Genomic DNA, 15865 nt, shown 5'->3' with positions numbered 1-15865 from the left:
AGGAAAATTACATTTACAGGGGTGGATCACAAAATGTGTAAGTTAGTCGTGCAATACATTTTATAGATAAAATAGCATATTGTTTATAAACGTGCGTGATTTTAACTCCGACAATACAACAGCTGATTCAAAGGGGGTGTGGCGGATACACTGGTGCTTCCTCGTCATAAGGAGGCTATCGAGGTGAGGAATGTATCCCGTTTGCCTACTAACGAAATCCCACTCGAACACATCGGTTTCCAGGTCACGGAAGACAGACTTTTGCCCAAAACGAGAAAACCCCAAGGAAATACAATTGAGATTCACCCATGGCACCCAGAAGTCCTGAACCAAAGAGTGCAGACTAGCCCTGCCCTTTATCAACTCCAAACAGGAAATGACTTTTGATAGTATAACCTGTCATTGGCGCGCAACCAGACGGTGGCATACTAGCACAGGCCACCAGTAATCATGAGCAATGGTATTCAACTCTTACCTTACGAGGTCTGGAGCCTGCCCGTTCTGTTCTACCTGAATTAATTGCACACACCTGGTGTTCCAGATCTAAGTCGGTCCCTAATTAGAGGGGAACAATGAAAAAAACAAAGCAGTGGAACTGGATATGAGGTCCAGAGTTGAGTTTGAACTAATACTCGCTCTATAACCCTCAAATGGGACACATGCACAGGCTGAGAACTGTTGACATTTCATTTCAATTTATTGTATAAAATTAATCTACAAAAGTAAAACTGCATTAAAGTCGTATGCACATTTATACATAAAAATAGTCAGATATTTCCAACCAATTAATACATATTGCATAGAACAAGGCACAGATTCAAGGTCAGTGATAAAATACAGCCGTTCTTGAAAACAGGTCAACTTAAAAAAAAAAATAATATTCCAAAGAAATTGACGAGATGACTGGAAATGACCACATTTGCTTACATTTTTTTAGAATAATAATCATAATAATGATGCAAAGAATAGAAGAGGTAAGCAGCAGAAATGTCTTTTTGCCACTGACTGACAAGAGAAATGCTTTGTTGTAAAAGGCTTTGGATTACTAAAGTCACCACTGACAAAGTAGTTGGCTAACTGTTTCCCGACTGATCGATTGCCACAAATACCGGAGACATAGCCCAATACACACACACACACACACACACACAGACTTACAGCATTCACTTCCCTGAAAAACAAAAAGGGTCAAATATATTACACAGCATTTCTTCACACATTACTAGCAGAATTTCACTGCATGTTCTGTACAACCCAAATGTTAGTGTCATGTTTGAATAAATATGTGTACACCAGAAATTGATGATAATAAATAACTTCATAATCACTTAGTACAAATTATTTTGTCTGCAATTGTGTGTTTGAACTGTGAACTAAAAGACCATACAAGGTGACCCTTGTATTTCACTTGATATCCTTTTGAGTCACATCAGTTGAGAGTAAATTCAAAACATGCCATACAGGAAAAGGAAACGTAGTCCATCTACAAATAGAGAGTTGAAAGCTCACACACAGCAGTATGATAAATTCAACTAACAAATTATGAATAATACATTAAAATATAGAAAAAAAAAATTTGAATTAGGCCTATGAAAAATTATAACATTGATAAGCTGTCCATATACAAAATATTGTTAAAGTACCCTCAATTTGGACACATCAGTGTATACCTATGCATTTGGAGAAGAGAGAAAATGTATGGCTGTGTTGCTAAACAAAAAAGCTATATAAAATCAAGGAACAGAGTAGTAGTACAGACAAAGGCACTCAAATTGCAATCAAATAAATGCATTCCATACAGTATATTCAACATTATGTTTCCATTTTGGAAAGGCGAGCACAACGCATGCACAGTGTAGTTAAAACGTCTCTGGTGAAGTCTTACATTTCTTACAATTTCCGGACAACAAAAAATTAAAAAGGTTTAACATTTCGCCGCCTACGGCACTTTTTATCCGGTTCGTCGTGTTCATTAGGGCACACCGTAGCAAAACGCTTCGAAAGAAAATGTAAATGAGCATTTCTTATTGGACAAGCAACTTGCCGTTTCACTCAGTTTTCCTCCGCTTTGTGCCTATTGAACACGACCCCGATGTCAGTCAAGACCCCACAAGGACTTCCATAATGTGGTCGAGCTCAGCCAGGTCCATCTTGAAGGGCTGGTTTTGAGCCAGAGGGGGAGTGCCCACCCCTCCCCCACTGTAACTGGACAGAGTCTTGACCAGGTCATCTGCAGTGACCATGGGGGTCATTTTGGACACCCCCAAGTTCGGCGGTATTGAAGAGGCGCCGCAGGGGGGGTTAAAGTCATACATGGAGGTGTCGATGTCCGTGAATAGAATGTCGTCCAGCGCAAAGTCAGTGAGGAAGCCACCGGAGGAGGGCGACAAGTCCGTGGGGGCGCTGGGCGGGTCTGCCAACAGGGTTTTTGCAGCCTGACTTTGGTCCAGCAAGAGCGACTCCTTGTCCTTCGGGCTGTATGTCCTCCTTTCCTCTTTCATGTCCATCCCTGCTGGTAGAGAGGGTGGGGGCTGGGGTGAAGGTGGAGGAGACAAAGGTAGGGAGGAGGTAGTAGAGGTTGTCACTGCGATGGGGCACAGCTCCTCGATCTCCTCCAAAGCTGAGGAGAAGCTGTCCTTGGCGGGTGGCGGGGGAGGCGCCGACGGTCTCGGCGAGAGAGGGTGGTGACCCAGGGGGTGGGGTGAGGACGGCGGCAAGGCGAAGAACAGTGGCGGGTCGTCCTCCAGGAGCGAGGCCGGGGTCAAACCAGAATCCAGGGACGACAGTGGCGAGAGGGGCGGGGAGAGGACGCCGCTGAACGTGGACGACGGAGCTTCGTGGTAGCCCTCGTCCTCGGTGACGTTCGGTGCCGGCGGCGGGACGGCGAAGAAGAGTGCGCGCAGCCCCGCACCGCCTTCCTCTTTGAACTCGTGGTGGATGCGGCGGATGACGTTGTTGATGAGCACCCGGCGCTGCAGGGCTGGCTCGGTGGCGGGCGTCCGCGGCGGCCCATACAGCTTCATCAGGGAGATGTTTAGCACCGTCTGGCGCTGCAGCGTGTAGTTAACCCTGGAGTGGCTGCCTGCGGCTCCGGCCGCTGACGTGAGGAGCGCCTTGCCCTCCTCCAGGCCGTCCTCATCCAGTTTGCGCTTCACACCGTTACCCAACATATATCTGTGGGAGAGACCAGAAACAAGGTGTCAGGAGCAAAACATTGCATATGGTGGCTTTTTCTTCATATGTGAACGAGTGAGTAGTAGTCAGTGAGGCACAGCTATGTGAAAGAATGACTGCTAGAGACGTACCACATCAAAACAAAGTCAGATACACTTGTAACTGACATCTCTGTGATACGAGTGTTTAAAATTAACCAACATCTGTGAGAGGAAAAACCCCTCGTTCATAGTTTCATCAGCAATATAACAAGCGGGGGAAAAAATCCACTTCTCACTCACACTACAAGACGAGTTTCCTGGAAGCAGAGGAGCTTCCTCGCAAACAGTGACAAGAAATGAGACGAGCAAGTAGTGAACACAACACACACGCTCAGCGTCATTGTATGGGGGGGGGGGGGGGGGGCGCCAGGAGGGGGCTTTGGTGTCAGCTGACCAGCTCCCATGTGAGGCGGCATCAGCTGACTAGGTGGGTGGCAGCAAGCTCTGACAAAAGTGTCTGCGTCCCTACCACGTTCCCTACATAGTGCACTACTTTTGACCAGAGCTCTATGGGCCCGTGTCAATAGTACTACACTAAATAGGGAATAGGGTGCCATTTGGAATGCAGACAAGCTCCCAACTGAACCACCTGACTCAATCAGAACACGGCGCTAACAGACGTGCCAGCACAGGAAACTACTGACTTCCTGCCCGGACTCAGCACAGAAAACAGGCAGAAATGGACCTGCTGTTTTATCGATTTACGCTAAAAAAATGGTCACATTGGGCTTATATCTCTCTCACACACACACAGAACTAAAATATAAATGCAACATGTAAAGTCCATGAGCTGAAATAAAAGGCAGTTAGATTTGGGTGTCATTTTAGGCGAAAATTGGGGGGGGAAGGGTTTCGATCCTTGTCAATGTTTACTTCTTTATTTGGGGCTTTGGCAGTTAATTGATCATTTGTCGGACATAATGTCTCTTCTCACCACCACTAATGAGATGGGTGTGCGTAAGGCATGTCGCGTCAGAGCTTCTCAAAGTCAGGGGGTGGTCGCACCTCATCTCCGCTGTCACATCCAACCTGGATCGACATTTGGTTTTAATGCAGACAAGAGCACTGATGGTGCTTTCAAGACAACTGGGAACGCTGAGAAATATGGAGGCAAAATCATGACGTCAGTGATATTCAGGTCAGACAGCCGGAGCTCTAGAAAGAAGCCTGAGTTCCTGAGTTGGAATTCCGAAATGGATGACTGTTCAAATACTTCTCCCCCGTCCCCCATTTTTGAAAGACTCGCTCTCTAATAATAATTATCTGAATCCACTGGTCACTCATCTGTAGAATGTTTTTGTATTTCCCCTGCATGCTTGCGTTCAGTTCGTTCAGTTCCCCAAATATGTCTGTTACATAGGCAAGGAGACACTATATTCATTACACAGGAAGTCAACCAAGTCGGTTTACTTATACATCCATTGTGAATGACGACAGTTCCTCTCTCAATGCAGAAAATCTTTCCAACTCTCCCCCCTCAATAACCACCAAGCCTCGGTGTGAAATAGAACATTGTCATGTTCTGATCCCACATCTCCACATAGTTTTGCGAACAGGCGTGCGCGTAGTGGATGTGGTTTGATGTAGTTTACAATCGAAGTTACCTGCTGCAGTATAGGGAACAAATGGTCAATGCATGGGCATCTCAGCCCTCACACACTGTTTTCACCATATCAATTGCGCCTGGTAATATCAAAGTCTGCAGTAGTGTGTGGTTTCAGTGTAGCGGGCCGAGCCGTTCATCGTGGAAATCATTCAAGTGCGGCACTCTCTGGTTGAATTTCATCTTTTAGATTTGAATCATTTTCATTTAGATTTTTAAGGTAAACTACATTACAATGGTTGAGCAAGAAAATATATATATTTTTTTTTATGTAATGATTTTTTTTTTCAGGATTTGGGAAATTCTCCCACGGCCCCATTTTCATATCAGGGACCCCTAGTTTGGGAACCGCTGCACTAGAATGCTTCCCAAACGGTCACCTAAGATGGAGCACAGAGCACACCTCTCCTGCAGTGCATTGTCTCACTGGCACGTGTAACTCTACCCCGCTACATAAACTACCGCACACAGCCTGCGAGAGACTCGCCCCTTTCAGCCCGTTGTGTAACGTGTGCTACCGTGATGAAAGCCAGAGGAAAAGAGATTCACTATCGCACTTCCAAACCGTGTTCTTGTAGAGCACATTGCTGTGTGTGTGAGTGAGAGAGGGTGTGCGTGTCAGCTTTGCTTAGAGCCACACACGCCAACTTGAACTCTGAACACTGACGACCCCCCCCCCCGAGGGCCCACACACTGAGGGAAGTGCATGCGCGTGGCTGGGGATAGCTCCACACTCGCCTGTTACCATGACGAATACAGTCAGCTGGGAATCCAGAGAGAGAGAGAGAGAGAGAGAGAGAGAGAGAGAGAGAGAGAGAGAGAGAGAGAGAGAGAGAGGGAGGGAGGGATGACGTAGGGAGGGACAAGCGAGGAAGGAAAGGAAGAACCAAAATGTTTCTCCACTCAGGCTGTCATCACTGTCACAGCTGATGATGCTGCTTGGATATGGAAGTGGAGGTGAGAGAGCAACTTGTGTGTGTGTGTGTGTGTGTGTGTGTGTGTGTGTGTGGCCAGTGCACATGGAGTGCAGTACTCTGATGTAGGTAGGCTACATTTTGTAGTAGTTCCCTCAGTGCAAATACTATGCCTCCAGTAAAATTATTCATCAGACCCCTATTCCACCCCTGCTCTGTTCACTTATTCTTTTCACACGTGGGGCCCTTCGACGCTGCCATCTGCTGACACTGTCTGAAGACGAGAGACAGCGAGAGAGCGAGCGAGACAGCGAGAGAGAGAGCGAGCGAGACAGCGAGAGAGAGCGAGCGAGACAGCGAGAGAGACAGCGAGAGAGACAGCGAGAGAGACAGCGAGAGAGACAGCGAGAGAGACAGCGAGAGAGACAGCGAGCGAGACAGCGAGAGAGAGCGAGCGAGACAGCGAGAGAGAGCGCGAGAGAGAGAGAGCGAGAGCGCGAGAGAGAGAGAGAGGACTGACAGGGGATTTTGGCAGACTGGGAAAAACAGGGTGACAAAGAGAGACAGGAAAGGAAGGTGAAAGGGAGAGTTGAGAGAGAAGAAAAGAGCAGAAATATAGGAATAGGAACACACCTTCAGTTGACAAAAACAACTGAAAAGTGTCCAATTACAACAGCATTCCGGCCACACAGAATGCTTTCTTTCACTCCATACTCGCAGCAGGCTTACAGCGATGGCACTCAGATTGGTACGAGGCAATGTCCACCCCTTGAACACATGACCCCTTCAAAACTCACGTCTCGACACGAACTTCTTGGTTCTCCAAGAGCTTTGTGTTCCGATACACTAGGGTCGTATTCATTAGTGCACACCGTAGCACAACGCGTTTCAACTGAAACGTTCAGGCAGTCCCTCCCCGTTTGCTTCCTAGTGAAAACGACCCAGAATCCCTCCACATATTACTGAATAGTTATCAATAACGTTATTTCAGTGTGTACTTCCATGAAGTGCTAGGGATATGTAGAGCCCTGTCTGGGACAAGGTCAAAATGCCATTGGATTGCTTTTTTTTATTTTTTTTAGGGTGGTAGCAGGCAGCTGCATGCCTCACATACTCAGCAGGCATCGTCATCCTGAGGAGGGTCTCGGTGGTACACCGATTTCTAATACAAACTCTGCAGTGCACACTGAGGCTGGAAGAGCAAATCCAGGTCCTGCACCTTTCTCAATGGCACACAGTGCAGCCTGCACCTGAGATTTCAACCCTCATTCATCAACAAGCCTAATCATTCTATTTTCCACACCATTTCTCTCAAGTTCTGTCGGACTTCCAAGTCCTTCAAGATTGCAGTAAAAGTTAAACACATTCATATTCGGCACGCAAGCATTTTCGGCCTCGATTTTGCCCAAAAGGTTCCTGGAAGAGAATAATTTTGTGTTAGGTTGAAAGACAAGGTTCACTGTTGGGCTCTGGTCATGCGAGAAACCACACTGACTAGGGCCTTGGTCAAAATAATCAGACTATACAGGGGATAGGGTGCCATTTTGTACGAACCTAGGCTTGTTTGGAAGAGACGCAGAGTTACGGAGAGTTATTTTTGAATGATCACCAAGAGGAGGATTTCAGAGCCAATTTGCCAAAATATTTAGGTGAACTTCAGCCTTCCTGCTCGCATAGTAGAAGAAAAAGAGGAACAAATAGTGTTGGAAACCAGAGCAGACAGACTCAAAGAAGCAAAGGTGGACTTTAGTCACGGAGATGGAATGCTTAGAGTCTGGTAGGAGTGTGGACTGTGTGCCTACTGCAAATCTGTGCAGATTCCTTGTGGTTGACCGTTGCATGTTGGTAGCCCTTTGGTGGATTTCTTACTATTCTTTTCCCTATTTTATTAAATGCCTAACTCCAATTCTTTGGTGTTTTGATGGGCAATTCATGAACATGTTTTTAAAATCTTTAACATCATTCTAAAAACAAATTAAGGAAATGTTGCATTCGGCCTCTAAGTTGAACTGCGTCACAATCATTTCCAATGCATGCAACGGAACTCTACACAAAAAAGAAAACATCCATATTTCCCTGTGCAAATATGAATGTCACTCAGCCCTGCAGTTGAAATGCAAATAACACTTTGCACTGTTAGGTTCCTACAAGGCAGCAGCCAGAACTAGCCCTTTATGCCACCCACATCCCTGAACCAGTATTAAACTATTTGGAAATCTGAACAGCAGCAGTTAAAAGCTTTACAAAACAGTAAAACAAAACCATAGGGCTGTATCAGATTCATTCAGAGGCCCCGTTCGGCATACTCATGAACTTTTAGCCTAAAAACAGTTTGAAAAGGCATGTAGGGCTTCTATTTTCTAGACTACCAGTTTAGCTTCCAGGAACTATGGCTCATCATATTCCTGTAAAAGGTGACAATGAGTCACTCAAAAAAAAAACAATAGAACGTGATGACCAAGTCACTATCTGATGAGTTACAACACAGCTAAGGGCAAGTCTCAAATGTAAAAATATGCAACATTACATAATTATCCTGTACTTATAAAGTAGCAATTGTACTGGGCCCCACATGAACGGTAACGTTTTCAGTGAACAAAGTTATATTGGTGTCAAGTTCCCCCTCCCACTCCCTCAACGTCTTACATGCCACCAAAAAGTTGTTTTGTAGCCAAGGCCCTATTATGATCACTGTTGGTATGACATGGCTCTAGTATTTGAAACGAAACTAAGTCACGCGTGGGTGTCACTTGCTTTTTCAAATGTCGGAAAAACATTATTCAATAGGCAGACCGTCTACAGGAAAAAAAGAAGCAGACATTCCCACTACTGGGGCATTAAGACTGCGAAAAATTGTATGGATGCCTATAAAAACAACTATTTTATTTATTGATACATCTTATAAATTGAATGGTTTGGGTTTTGTGTCTTGTCAAAACGCATGTTTGATCAATTGACTGTATGAACTGTCACTGACGTATCACTGTAGCTGTCACAACAGCTGCCCTTGACCTCCAAAGGCAAACGCCACAGATAGCCTATGGCTGTGATGGGGGCGCCATAGCCTACTCACCGCCACACGGTACTCAGTCGGCTCTTCACTCAACTGGAGACTTAATAACAATATTACGTTTTCGTTTCGAACATTAGGGTCTCCTTCCACATGCGACAATGTAACAGTTGCAACATAACAGACAAGTAGCCAAATGTAACAACAACAACAACAAAAAAACAGACGGCGGTGCTTTCTCTCTCGGCTCAAGACACAGCTACAATAAAATGCGACAAAATGTTTTTTTGAATGGCAAACAGGTAAATAACGGCTAATAATTCATGTGTACGTAATTGAAAGCATAATTATTCCATGTTGAAGCCTGTTTAAATAATCCTAACATTGGTGAAAGCAGCGCAATCGTAAACTTACCACATGTAGTTCCAGCAAGGGTTTCAAATCCTGCATCGGGTTCAAATTGACGCCAAGAACAGAAGATCTACAACGAGGAACACCAGACATCGAACTCTTGGCCGTCTATACTTTCATTTCCCCGCCGCGGTTCTCCAAAATAGCCGTGGAGCTCTACACAATGGCGAGCTGTCGAGGAGACCGATGAGTCTAGTCACAGACAACTACCGTTCACTGAACAGCAGGACAGGCACTGCCTGAGCTCTTTTTTTTCTGCCGATAGACCTACAACTACACTGGCTAGGAATGACGTAAATGAAGTTACGCTCTGAACTGACTATGTTGACTGGTACGGTGGCACACGCCTCGCCCCCATGTAACTTGGGTAGCCACTAGTGGGCGCTATGGATCTCCACTATCGTCTGGGCTTAATGTGCCCAGTCGGTAATACACTAGTGTCACCCTGCGAATGGTTTGTACTTCTCCATTCAAGGCTCCAAAAGCTTCGATTTCCTCCTTAACTCGGTTTCATGTCGAGGCTACAAAAAACGGGGAAAGTATGCGTACTTTCTTTATGAAACACCATTTCCCACCACCATGCTTAAGTGGCTAAATGCTCGTCTCAGATGTAGCGTATCACGTTCAGCCAATCAGGTTGAAGCAGTCTGTTTTTTTCCACCCCTAACCTAACATAGCAGCGTAAAAGGAAACAGGGATAGTTTCAAAATAAAAGTTGTGCTTACTGACCATAGTTTTAAATGACGTATTGGATTTGTTGGCATGAATTCGTTTACAGAACATTATTCCGTTTTAATAAGAATAAACATTTATGAAGTGAAATTCTGAAGTTACAATTTGAGTAGATTGTATTTTTTAAACCCAGATGCAATTAACGTAATTATATTTTTGTTTACAGGTTTATTAAATTATATGTTCATAAATGTGTGCAATCTGAAAAGTGTAATTAATAGTCAAATAATAATACAAATTGGATCCGAGTGCTCTTACCAATCACCCTATTTCTCTCTCTCTATGCCTGAGGACAGCCTGGCCTGATGATTCAGGCTTTGCCTGTCTCAAATCCAACTGGTGGTGCTGCCTATCTCGTGCTGCTGACTACCGGGCGTGCCCTGGACTGATACCTGACTACTATGACACTTACCACCACACCCACATACCTAACTAGCAAGTTTAATTGCATATTGCATCTGAGGTGAAAAATACATGTATTCTACTCTAAATGTCATTTTAACTTTATAATTACACTTCAGAAACGTTTATTTTGTACTAAAACTGTGAACAATGTTCTGTAAACGAGTTCATGCCAAGAAATCCATTATATGTCATTTAAAACTGTATGTTCAGTGGGCACAACTTATTTCGAAACTATCAGACCAGGGCTGCAGTCCAAACACATTTTTACCACCTCAGCCCTTGCGCTAGCCACTTTCCCTTGGGGGAATCCATGTCGAAACCGGATGCAGGTCCAATTCACTAACGACGTTTCCCACTCGGACATCGATTTAGCTCGAGGGAGCAAGTGAAGAACTTTGATCACTTGTGGGGTTGATATGAACCACAATTCAACGCAAACTGTAGTCACGTATCATACTCCTGTGGCCGCGAAGTGTCAAACTTAATCAACATGACTGTATTTTCGGCATGTCAGACAAAATTATAAAGTTAGTATGCTAAAAATATATAAATGACACTGATTTTAGCATTAGCAAATTGGCTTATTCTTGTAGTGAGGACCCAATAAAACGTAGCTAGCTTCATAAATATATTTTTGGGAATTCTGAAATGTATTGGAATAAATGTCCAAACTAAGCTATGTGTAACTGTAGCTAGCTAGCTAGGTACATTATTAGATTTCGGTTGGTCGTTTTTAAACTCAATTTCAAGATTTACACCAAGGACTCTCCCTCGCTTGGGCAAGGTACACTCGGATGTGACGATATAAAACGTCATTCAAAGGCTGAGGGTTTAGAGCCAAGGGCTGTCGACTTTGAATTTAGACTGCAGCCTGGGGGTTCTGTTTCTTTTAATGCTGCTACGTTAGGTGTGAGAAAACAGACTGCTGCAACCTGATTAGCTGAATGCTAATACGCAACATCCGGTACTAGCATTTAGCCACTCTTGCATGATTGTGGAAAATTCTGTTTCATAAAGAAAGTACGCATATTTAAAAAAAAATGTAATGCCTTCTAGCCATTAAATCGACTTACGAAGGAAATCAAATCCTTTCCAGCCAGAATGGAGAATGTTTTTAGTACGAATCGGTCGCCGGGGGACACGAGTGTATGACCGGTTTGGCACATTAAGCCATGACGATAGTGGAGATCCATAGCACCAACTAGCGTCTGCCCAGGCTACCCCCTATGCACAGACCAGACATACATAATAGCCTGAAATATCTCTCCTTCCAGTTCTCTGCTGCCAATGACTGGAACGAACTACAAAAATCTCTGAAACTGGAAACACTAATCTCCCTCACTAGCTTTAAGCACCAGCTGTCAGAGCAGCTCACAGATCACTGCACCTGTACATAGCCCATCTATAATTTAGCCCAAACAACTACCGCTTCCCCTACTGTATTTATTTATTTATTTAGCTCCTTTGCACCCCATTATTTCTATTTCTACTTTGCACTTTCTTCTACTACAAATCTACCATTCCAGTGTTTTTCTTGCCATACTTTATTTACTTTGCCACCATGGCCTTTTTGCCTTTTCCTCCCTTATCTCACCTCATTTGCTCACATTGTATATAGACTTATTTTTCTACTGTATTATTGACTGTATGTTTGTTTTACTCTATGTGTAACTCTGTGTTGTTGTATGTTGTCGAACTGCTTTGCTTTATCTTGGCCAGGTCGCAATTGTAAATGAGAACTTGTTCTCAACTTGCCTACCTGGTTAAATAAAGGTGAAATAAATAAAAATAACTTTGGATTTTGTTGCGCTAGTGTATATATCCTAGGCTAGCCTATAGATCAAAACCCATTGTGTGTGTAGGCAGCTTTCAGGCAGAATAATAATGATAACATGTAATTGAGAGAAAAAGTCATAGCCTATTCTTGGGAGCATTCTCGTGTCAACTAGTCATGCTGTGTGTGAGCAACCACAACTATGTAAGGCATCCAAGCTATTCAACATTAGACATCTTGGTATTAACCAGTGCAATATTGTAATGCATTCTTTGTATGTTAGCTAGGGAAATTAAATGTATTGACAATGATCACTCATACAGCGTAAATCTAATGTACAAAACAAAGTGTATTACTATTACGACAGTGTTATTTGTGGCATTATAATGCTTAGAAATCAAACCAGCAACTTTTTCTGAAAATCTCCAAAAAGTTTTTAGCCAATTCACATCTGTCACTCTGGCAACAGCTTCTCCATTGAAAACTGGAGACAAATTTCAACTAGGTTAGAACTATGCTGCAGCAGAGAGCTTCAAATACAAACTCATGGCTACACGTCCAAAACACTCAGGACATTTAAAACAAGCACTTAGTCAGATAGAATATTAGCAAACTGCAGAAATAATCATTTTTATCAAGGGATTTATCAAATGCTCATATGCCCAAAATGGACGTGGGTCGTTATGTGGCTATGCGCACACCTGTGTATCTGTGTGTGTGCAGATGCTCATTTAGGAAAGAATGATGTGAGCCCCATACTACTCCATTCTCTGGCATCTGTTCAATAATGTGGTGGTTATCCCCGAGTTAGGCATAACATAATTGCAACCAGATGGCAAGAATAAAAACCGGAGGACTCTCCAACACAAGCAGCTGATTCCCTTCAAATTAATGCAGGGGCCGAAGATATGGCATTCCCATCTGTGACCAGTGGAACCCGTTCTGAACTTTGGACTGGTTCAAAGTTCAGTTTAACACCTCAGCGTGAATCAGAACAGAGGCCAAGGTAAAAAATTAAGGCCAGAAACACAGTATATGAGTACTAAATAAGGGAAGTCAAGTGAATGTAGTAAAATTTTAATAATTTAAATGACAATGGTCCTTAGGGCCCTGAAAGCAATGGCAGTGCCACAGCTGGTAAACAGTCGTGACAGAAGGGAAGCAGTAGTCCGGGCTAGGGGTATTGCTGCCCCTCCTAGGGGCAAGAGATGGGGGCCTGGGTTGCCAGTTGTGAGCAGAATGAGCGCTGCTCTCCTATTTTGGGTCTGGCATCAGTTGAGACAGGGCTGCAGGGCTCCTGCGGTCATCATGGTCTCTCTCACGTTTCACCCGACCGTCCATCCACCCACAGACAGACAGACCTGAGACTGTACAGAGAACTGCCTTATGACTTCAACCACAATCAGAGCCCATGCAGGAAATGGACATTTCGATACACATCACTCGTAATTACACGTGGAAACAAAATTAAGCTGAATGAAAGACGCAGCCCTGAGGGATGCCTACCTTTTGACACGCCAATAGAATAGCAGTGATCTAATCACAACAACCATGATGGTACTGGAGCAGAGTGGAGAGGCATGGCGAGAGACCGAGACCTCCACTCTGAGAATGATGTTTCTTGTAAGCAACTGGAAGCAATTTTAGGACAGGTTAGAGAATGGAAGAGGTTGAGGAGAAGCTGCAAGATAGTGGTTGAAGTTACGGTCTCTTGCATACAAGACGGCCATATTACATGAAACTGTCAAGAGTATGACATAAGATATAAATGTCAATAAAGAAAATGTAAGATAGTGGGAGAAGTTGTTACATCTGACAAACAAGACACCCATATTTCATGGAACTGCCAAAGAAATTAGGTGTCATTTAAGACTCCTATTTTCTGCATACATCCTACAGATTTAGTTTTGTGTCAGCGTTAGGCAGATCCTGGGTCAATTCTTTTGGGCCTCTTACAACATAGACTCTCTGGAGCCGGTTCCGCCACATAGAAACGTGTACGACAGGCACCCGGGCACTATTTGAGTTTACCCCGTTGCCAGGGATATTGAAACAGACCACCCCCCCCCTCCATAACAAACCGCCAAGGTTGCCATCTAGCTCCCAAAACCCCATCCCACCCATCTCTTCCTCCTCCTGCTCTGAGAGAGAACACTGAGGGAGGGCCGCCAGGCTGGGATCAGGAAATGAACGGCTGCAGTTTTTTTAAGGTTGGCTCCTCCGCCGCGGGCGTCCATCCATCACTGTGTTTTTCTTTCTGTTTTTTGTCTTGCCTGGCATGGAACTACTAGGAGCTACTTCAGAATGATACAGTATAGCCATTGGCTTTATTGAGAGTAGCTAAAAGAGAGGGAGGGGGTAGGTCTCGCATGAAAGGATTAAAAGCCAAAGAAAGTCTAGCCAAAGAAAAACATGCGTAACGGAGGCCTTCAATTTAAAGTGGGGCCTGGCTGGAATGAGTGTGTAGATGCTGAGGGGGAAAAGGGATATTTGTCTTTGATTATTTAGCACTCACTGTGAGGTGAATGAAATGGTGAGATATCTAGTGTACATATTTGATGAATCACACCCCCAAATGCTTTCACTGGAGCTCACTGTACATGCATGCACGCACAAGAGGTTCAGGGACTGACATACTGTAACTAAAGCTAATAGGGAGCTCAAGTCAAGTCAAGTCGCCCTTTTGGCAACTCGCTTGCTGGAGATATGCTTCTGACCAAAGCAGCTTTAAACTGGTTATGTAAGAATTCTGTTAATCCTATAGCCGGTGACTAGAAACCAGCTATCCTTTGTTTGCTCATCTTGCCCTACATAGCCTGGCTACCAAAAAATTGGTGTCAATGAAGTTTAAAATAGGCTGCCTTGTAAAATAAACAGGCACCACTTACGTTTAGTCTAACAGTGAACACAAGGAGGCTGAGTAGCAATACAATAATGAGTGTTACAGGCAAAATCCTTCAAAGGCAAGTAGTTGTACTGTTTACTCACAGTACTATAGCAAAGACCAAAAGACAACCGCTTGAGAACAGACGCAAAACACCTTTCTCAGTTCCAATTCTAACAGATAGAAACAGTCACTACCGGTAGTCTAATTCACTGAGATGTCCATGCAGACTTGTTTTATATGTCAGTCGGTTCAGGTTGCTGCTAATTCTGATTCATCCGAAGAGAATCAACTCTGTGCTCTGCTGCACACTTGGCCATTATTCAGAAGGGCGTCAGGCATACAAATGGGACCCGTCTGGCCAGTAGGGCAGCATGCTGTTCAGTGCTCACTGGCTAGCTGACACACAGTCCCCAACACCTCTCACTCCATTTGATGATGTCACACTACAAAGTGTGGCCAAAGCCTGTCTCGAGTGCACAACGGCCGTCTAGGCATGAGCGAAAGAACCAAGATTGACATAACGGAGGCTTGATTCGCCATCTCTTCTCCACAAACTCAGCTCCAGTTCCCACCTTTTTACTGTATTGTCTGAGTGAACTTCACACATGGGTTAACTAGCTCCCTCCTTATCCTCCCCCACCCCGCTCTCTTTCTGTATTTTACCTACAGGGTTTGTTCAGTATATCCGGGGAAAGGCTGCAGCCCCTCTACAGCTGTCACAGATGCTTTCCCCCTTCCATTGCCCGGCAACCAAGAACAAATAAAGCCGGCAAACAACCCCCCCCACCCCACTCCCTCTTGCGCCATCAACTCTAACCCCCTCCTCAGCGCCGCTGCTGCTGCTGCTCTCCATCCCAACTCCCACTCACTCCTTCTGAACCTCACACCAAAACATCTAGCCCTTTGTCCACGCG

At 44.5% G+C, this 15865-nt stretch overlaps 1 protein-coding gene across 1 annotated transcript; it reads right to left on the bottom strand.

The window, feature by feature from the left end:
- Positions 1-676: 676 nt before the first annotated feature.
- Positions 677-9762, bottom strand: LOC115208567 (SERTA domain-containing protein 2-like). The gene is made up of 2 exons (XM_029776726.1): positions 9157-9762; positions 677-3174 (listed from the first exon to the last, which is right to left on the bottom strand). Exon 2 carries the CDS (start codon positions 3168-3170, stop codon positions 2100-2102), a length of 1071 nt encoding a protein of 356 aa, XP_029632586.1. The 5' UTR covers positions 3171-3174; positions 9157-9762; the 3' UTR covers positions 677-2099.
- Between the last annotated feature and the right edge of the window lie 6103 nt (positions 9763-15865).

This window comes from Salmo trutta, chromosome 14 (assembly GCF_901001165.1).
Source record: "Salmo trutta chromosome 14, fSalTru1.1, whole genome shotgun sequence".
NCBI classification, from domain to species: Eukaryota; Metazoa; Chordata; class Actinopteri; order Salmoniformes; family Salmonidae; genus Salmo; species Salmo trutta.
Note: the sequence above shows the minus strand (reverse complement) of the source record. Positions and strands in the feature narration are given on the sequence as shown.

Coding starts and splice junctions, on each gene's coding strand:
- LOC115208567 (XM_029776726.1), bottom strand. CDS start 3,170: ATGTTGGGTAACGGTGTGAAGCGCAAACTGGATGAGGACGGCCTGGAG.